At 54.3% G+C, this 7,706-nt stretch overlaps 1 protein-coding gene across 1 annotated transcript; it reads left to right on the top strand.

The window, feature by feature from the left end:
• The first annotated feature begins 6,623 nt into the window (after positions 1 to 6,623).
• On the top strand, positions 6,624 to 7,046 carry CHC_T00005319001 (hypothetical protein). Its single transcript, XM_005716856.1, has one exon. It carries the CDS (start codon positions 6,624 to 6,626, stop codon positions 7,044 to 7,046), a length of 423 nt encoding a protein of 140 aa, XP_005716913.1.
• The last annotated feature ends 660 nt before the right edge of the window (positions 7,047 to 7,706 follow it).

Genomic DNA, 7,706 nt, shown 5'->3' with positions numbered 1-7,706 from the left:
TCCATGCTCGCAATATCAGGACGCCGAATGTCCCTTGCCCCGCGGCGGGGCATCAACCTTCGTGCCCGAGATTTCGCACCTGCATCGCGGTTTGGAGTACAATCACATTCGTCGAGGTTAAACAATCGGGAAGCGTCAATTTGATACTCACTGATGAGCTTTTTCAGAGTAGCAAAATGATTGGTAATGGACTCAGAATTGACTTGGCGAAAGCGGACAGCTTCCTGAGTAACCGGTCGAGCAAAGAATAGTTCTTTGGAGTGTCGTTGACGAAAACGATACAAAAAAGCGTTGCTCAGTGCTTTGAAATTCCACTCAGCTGGCAGAAGCTGGCGCCGTGCGGCAGGCATTCGTGAAATGAGGATTTGAATGGCTTCACGAAGGTGTTCTAGAGTCATGGACAGCCCCTTATTACCGTTTTCTAGTAAAAAACCGACTACAATTCGCTCCTCGGCTGTTGTGAAGGCTGCCTTTCCTCCCTGCTTCTGCACAGCGGTGTGCATTCTTCCCGGCAGTGTTGCCCGCGGTATGCCAAACTTGGTCTCAGCGGCCCGGTACGTGTTTTTGTCGCGCACATATTGAAGTGCCTCATTGATTGAGGCAGGTGCTACAACGCGTTTTCGCGATGCCGGCATAATGGGGTTGACTGGGTTGGTGCAACGCACAATTGTTCGGCAGTCTTGAGAGGGTACGGAGGGACTTTGTGGACACTTTGAAGGCAGTTGTGCTCATATGATGTCTATAAGAGGATGAGTCGGGGGGTTGTTTTGGGCGGGAAAATCAATGGAAAGATTAATTTTTGAATCTAGCCACACAGTTTCGAGCAACAGTGACTTTTCTCCGGCGTTTGGTATCACTAGAGATGCTCCAGCAATGCAAAACGCAATTTGTGGGCTTTTTGCAACAATTTATGTTGTCTCATGATTAGGTGAATGTCTCATCTTTGCGTGCTCCCCCTTTAATAGACTAGTGTCTATTATCCCACCGATTTGGATTAATTAGTCCTCGGTTTTGGATTAATTAATCCTCATGGAACAGTTGGTGAAGAGGTGCTGGCAAGTACTAAAAGCCCCGGCTTAGGCCCCTTTATGTTGCTTTACGACTGGAAGGAGTGCGTGGAGTGCGTAGAAAGCACGTGGGGTGTGAAGCATATCCTTCCCTTGGACGAGTCGCATATGAAGACCTCTTTTGAGCTCTCTTCACGGCACTGCGAGCACACTCGCGTCGTCCTCTTGCCGCATACAACGCAATTCTTCTGCGCCCGCGCCGACGTCTCCGTGCCGTTGCGTGTCTTCTTCCTCTTCTTCGTCGGCGTTGCATGCGGGCCGAGGCCTGACGTCGGGGTCAAGACAGTCGCGCCTTCACCAACTGACGCGCGAGTGCGCAGCCCGACAACGTCGTAGTTGTTGTCCACCAGCTCCAACGCCAGCTGCTCATAGAATTCGTTCTGTAGCATAGTTCGCAGCAGCCCCCTCGAGCCCGTGTGCAGCAGCCATGCGTCGACGATAAACATGCCCAGAAGAGACATGCCTACCCTCATAGACCAGTCGTGCGTCACGTACGTTCGCTCCAGCCTTAGGTCGTCCTGTCGACAGCGGTTATGCTGATCAATGCGCGCACAGGCGGAATAGTAGACCTCAGCGCACTATGGCTGCTCGACCGTGAGCGCAACCCGTGCTGGGCCGGCCTCAGTCTGGCGTCAGCGACTGCGCTCGTACGAGGCGCCTGCAGCAGCGCTGGACGCAGACGAGATAAAGTACCGCCGCTCGCGGTCGACCCAGGCCAAAGCCATCTCCGCCACGTCACCGTTTTCGTCCTCATGTGCGAACGACAGCCAGCGTCCCCTGTTTGCTACTGGCTTCGCCTTCAGCAGGCGCATGGGGAACTTCCTCGTCGCCGTCTTGACCACGCCGATGAAGCGCAGGCCTCGTGACCGCAGATGAGCTGTCGCCTCGTAGCTCGCAAGGTACGAGTCAGCACAAACGATGCGTGCTCCGGCACCAAGCCAGGTGCGCAGCAGTCTGTCCAGCACAACAGTGCGGTGGCCCAGCCCCTCCTCTCGCTCACTTCGACGCTCCTCCTCGTGCTCGGCCGTCGTCAACAGCTGCACATCATCACGCCACTCCTTCCGCACGCCGAGGTTTGGACTTCGCAGCCGTTCTCCGGCTTGCGGTCTATCGCCACATAATGTGGGAGCCCGTGCTCAATCCAGTGCCCGCCCTGCCCATACCACCGGCTCATGCTCTCGTCAACGCAGATGAGGTCGGACGGCACGAAGTTTGCGGCCCGATGGTGGTTGATGGCCTCAACGAAGTCATCAACTAGTCTCCAGCGGTGCTTCTCGGACAGCTCATCCGCTATGCGCTCGCCCTGCTGGCTGAGCACCAGGGAGGACCAGATGTCCTCAAACCTGTTGCGGGGCATGCCAGTCTTGCTGCCAAAGCATGGAGCGGAGAGCAAGCGGTTCCTCGCATTGACAGCCCACAGCTCCCTCCGCTTCCCGAAGGAGTATCTTGTTCCTAAGATGAGAATCCCAAAGAACTTCAGCAGCTCCCCTGTACTCACCGCCTGCTTCCCTTTGTCCTGCAGCACCTCCGACGTCCATTGCACCATCTTGAGCAGATGGGGGTGCGGCAGTGCCGCCATAAAAAAGTCGAGTGGGCGCCGCGTCGACGAGGATCCGGAGTCACCCCCTTCAAAAATTGATTGCCCTCCTACGCTTCTCATTTCCCAACTTCGACGCGGCACCGCCCCCCCAACCGGCTCTAAAACCTCTTTCTGACGCCACAATACTCCATGCGCGTCGTAGGTGGTCTGGGTTTGCAGTGGCGGCTCTGGAGTGGGTGATTCGTTTTGCTCAGGGGTACTGTAAGCACCACTGCCCGTCTGCCTGGCGCTTCGCCCTTGCTCAGCTTGACGGAGCACAGGGGTCGCTGGGCTGCTCTGATGCTGCTGCGGCGGTGCGGGAGTGACCAGGGGAAGATCCCCGAGCGTGACACTGCGCACAGTGATGCGCCTGTCCCGCTGACCGGCCAGAGAATCCCACCTCACGGTGAGGAAGATGCTCACCCTCCCTTTTCCGGCCTCCTTTTCCACCCTCAGCACCCCCCCTGACACCAGGGTCTCCTTGTAAAGAGACCCGTAGAATCGTTTAGACTCCGCTTCTCCCAAGGCAAGGTGCGCCCTGGCGTGTACTCGCGCCCCAATCCGCTGTTTTGCCAGAGACGACATGGTCGAGCGCAGCGTGACCTTGAGCTTGGCGTGGTGGCCCTTTTTGCCGGTGGAGGTTATGATAGCTCGATGTAAAAGGCGCCCATCTCCTCCAAGCTAATAAAAAGGGCGCTGAATCGATTCTCGGTGTCCATTTGCTCTCAAGTCCAGCCGTTTACCGTCCAGCATGGTGCTGGAAAAAAGATTAATTAATCCTCGTGGGATAATAGACACTAGCGGTAGAGATACTCTTATAAAACAGTATGTTTCCTTCTAATGACACGTTTACACGGACAGGGGGGTCGCGTTTTACGGCGACCCCGTGGCAAAGCCTCCCTACTCAGGCTCTGTCTTAAGACAGTTTGGACGGCTTTGGACAGCCTTGTTTTGGGCGGTCGTGGATACTTTTTTTGAAGTACATAAAATAATGGAGCTGTAATTATGAAGTGTGCGGAAATCAGGATCTCGTCTTTCGCGACACGGTCAACACAACAAAATTTCAGTTGTGTGCCCTCTTCCATGTTACGCTCTCCTTCAATGTATCACCGTACATACATGCACACATCCCCGCGCCTCCTTTTCACCACACACGCTCATGTACAACTCTTACCCCTCTCATCCCCCTGCCCTCGCTCCGCCCTCCCGCCCACACCCCCTCCCCCGCTCTGCCTCCACACATACGCCATGTCTTCATCCTTCGATCGTGTATACATTCATTCCTCTGGAGTATACATTCCTCCCCCCTCCATCCCCATTCAACTCCTCCGTCTTTCAACCCCAATTCATTATGGGCAACTCTTCATCCCTGCTGCCGCGTGCTCGCCTTCCCCACCCCCTCGCCCTCTCCGCCCCGCATTTCCAGGACGCAGGTCGCGGCGTCGTGGAAAAGGCTGTGGGACAAACGAGACATGGACCGCGAGGAGCTCAGCTGTTTCCGACATTCTCCATCTCACCCATCGGATGCTTGCTGTTCCCCATGCAGGCCTAACGAGAGTTGTCCCGCCTACCCACAACTTTTCTCCGGTACCTGTAAGGAAGGCAAACAGAGAAACGTTTTTGGGATTTGTTCCAAGGCCGAGCATACAAACTATTTCTACGTCCCATGGCCGGTGAAGAAATTCAGTTTCCCAAGTGTCTTCAATCCACGGTCTTCTTTTTTGCGACGGCACCATATTCATCACCATTCCAGCGCCACTGTGTAGCTCGGCAGATCTCCTCACCTTCATTTACAATAGACACCCTCTCTGTAATCTTTTGCGATGAATATAGCTCCGGACGGACTTCAATTCGTCTACGACAAACGTATAGGGCAGCCCGTTGGTTCTCTCCCTTACGATCGTCGTTTGATGGCACGGTCGGGCTTCCCTACCGAAACTTCGATTGCCGAAAACGTCCTCAGCCAGGCTGAGAAAATTATCGAAACGCTGAAAGTTCGTCCTCCTGGTAGCGACGAAGCATTGACAAGGAGCTCGTATTCGTCCGAGGAGGAAGGCTACTCAGCTATTGCGGCCGCAATCTTTTTTATCTCAGCAGAAACGAGGGTCAAGCATCGTCGAGCCAGCTACCCGCGAGCCGAGCTCCCATTTATGTACACGATTTCTTTTGAAGATGTGGTCAAGAGGTTCTCCCCGCCAATGTTCCGCAAGGCTTACCGGATGTCGCTTCCGGCATTCAGTGCGCTCCTGAGCCTGGTGCGAGATCTTTTGGATAGGCCTTTCAAAGGCCCAGTGAGTACAGAAGGGGAACTATTCCATCTGACATAAGGCTCGCAGTGACGCTGAGGTTATTGGCAGGGGGAGCTATTGTGACCTAGTGCTTGCGTATCAGATCCAGAAGTCTACCATTTACAGCATTGTCAACAGCACTTGCAGAGCCCTTAACGAGCGCCTGCGTTTGAAAGGTTTTCCTGAAACCACTGCTGAGCTGCAGGAGATTGCGAATAAATTCCAAACCTCTCGAAATCCAATAAGCCCCTTGTCTGGATGCGTTGGCGCTCTGGATGAGATATGCGTCAAGGTCAAGAAACCTTCTAAAAAGGAGAACCCTGCACAGTTTTACTCCCGCAAGGGCTTTTACGCAATTCCTGTTCAAGCGCTATGCGATTCGAGCTATATTTTCCACTTTTGTTCCGCTCTGTGCACCGGCTCGACGCATGATGCTCTGGCATACTCTGTGTCGGGACTGAAGAGGGAAATAGAAAAAGGTGTGTTAGGAGAAATCTTCTACATTGTAGGAGACGAGGCTTACACATGCACGGAACAGGTGATCACACCCTTTCCTAAGAGTGAAGCAGACTGTGACCAGGACAACTTCAACTTTTATCAATCCTCGTTACGCATGCACATTGAGCAGGCTTTTGGAATGCTCGTCGCGCGATGGAGGATTATGAGAGGTGGATTGGAGTTTTCAGTTAAGAAGAGTACCAATCTTATCTGTTTATTAATGAAACTACACAATTACTGCCTGGAAAGCGATACCGAGAGCGCGCAGGTTGTTTATGAACTAACGGACAGCGAAAGAGAAATGATTGAAAGTGATGTGCGGACGTGGTCCGAAATATCGAGGGGAGTTGCCCGGGAATTCCAGAACCTGCCGGATGACGAGCGTCCAGCACATGAAGGGATCCTACTCCCGCTTAACATCAACTCTATCTCTAACAAGCGGGATAAACTTGTGGCCGTAGTCAAGGGGAAAGGGAAAGAACGTCCATATCCGGTGGTCACTTTGTTGCATACTGTAGGTCAGCATTGTAGTTCGGGAGAATCTACTGATGGGAACTCTGACTGAAGGGAGCGCCCGCGCCCCGGGGAGTCAGAACGGACGAAGCGGGCGACGAGGGAGGCGCAGAGGCGTGGGCGTCGGCAGGCTTCCAATCTGTTGCGGTCTGCGTTCCGCGCGTGTGCGAAGTTGGAATGGGGCAGCCTGCCCCATTCCAACTCCGCATCTGTCTCACTCCGCCGGAGGTGGCGACGGTGGCGCGGTGAGAGGGCGTGCACCTAGGGCGGGAGTTCGTACCGCGGGGCGTGCGGCAGGTCGTGAGCAACGGGCAAGAGAGTGAGATTTTTGCCCTTGCGCTATCGCGGGACGCGTCCGGGGATAGCTGCCCACTCGCAGCGGCGAGGGGGCAGCGTCCGGCGGAGATGACAAGACGGTGCGCATTGATGCGGGCAGCGGCGCTTCGGAGTGCGTGCTCTCGGAGGGCGCGCGGGCGTCTGAGACGGCACTGAGCATGGCGGGGGGCAGGTCGCAGACTGTATAGGCTGGCGGGATCGAAAGTACCCTGCGTTCGTACGCTTCCGGTGCGCGGACTAGGGGCCGCTGGGCGCCCATCGCAGAGGTCCACGCTCGCAGTGGGGTCGTGCGCGCGCTGCCTCTGGTTGCACGACCAAGACGACTTTAAGTCATATGAAAAGATGACTGGGGAACTAAATGAGTTAATTCAGATCGTTGGAGACGATCTACTCGTCACAAATCCTGAAAGAATAGAAAGGGCTATCGAGACGAGTGCCTGTAATGGCTTGCTGCTTAAAGTGAATCAAATTGGAACAGTGACAGAAGCTATTGAGGCCAACAATCTCTCACGAAATGCGGGCTTCGGCGTGATGGTGAGCCACAGGTCTGGAGAGACGGAAGATGCTTTCATAGCAGCGCTCTGCGCAGGACTCGGCACCGGCCAAATTAAAGCGGGGGCACCTTGTCGATCCGAGCGGCTTGCCAAGTACAACGAACTACTGCGAATTGAAGAAGAGACGGGAGATCAAGCTGTTTTCGCGGGTGAATATTGGAGAGACCCGTGGATGCTGCAGGACTCCTCTAAAGGAGCTTCCAATTGGTAGTCAACTCCCACGTATTGGGCATTCCTCCACGATTACAAACGGTCGTCGCTGTTTAAATGATGCAATTTGACGAGTTCTCGCCGAGACGAAGCTATTATCCTCACCTTGAATCGGATGACGCATACGGATTAGGGCTGGAGGCTTCGCTAAATACGGAGGCCGATTAACCTTTAGGGATGAATCTGAAGATAACCGAGAGAAAAAACACAGAAACCCGTTTGGCGCAAACTCTATTGATCCTGGGACTCGTCTTCCCCTTCGTTGGCAATGGCTTCCGTCCACCTGTCCGACAATTCCAGCGACGGATGACACAGGATGTAGATACCATCGGTTTTCGCACATAAAGTACACGGTTCTGGCATAGTAAATACGTACGGGAGGAAGTTTTGTGCAGGCGGGCTCTCTTTGTACCTGCACCCTCCCGGTACTTCATATTCCCCTTTGCCCGCCTCCATGTGTTTCTCGAATAAATCCCCTTTCTGCGGCAATGCAGGAGACGTTGCATGGTTCGGACCCGTGTCCCCAACAGGACCTGGAGCAGTATTATCCTCGAGGTTCTTTTGGTGTTTCTCGACTGGCAGCCCCTTGAGTCTGCCTTCCATGTTTTCCTTCTCGCCATCTTCCCCACTTGTGCCCCAATCGCTGTCGTATTCATCACTA

This window comes from Chondrus crispus, genomic scaffold, assembly GCF_000350225.1.
Source record: "Chondrus crispus Stackhouse genomic scaffold, scaffold_284, whole genome shotgun sequence".
Classification (NCBI taxonomy): Eukaryota; Rhodophyta; class Florideophyceae; order Gigartinales; family Gigartinaceae; genus Chondrus; species Chondrus crispus.
Note: the sequence above shows the minus strand (reverse complement) of the source record. Positions and strands in the feature narration are given on the sequence as shown.

Excerpts from the sequence above, each read along its gene's own strand:
- CHC_T00005319001 (XM_005716856.1), top strand. The coding sequence starts at position 6,624 with ATGACTGGGGAACTAAATGAGTTAATTCAGATCGTTGGAGACGATCTA.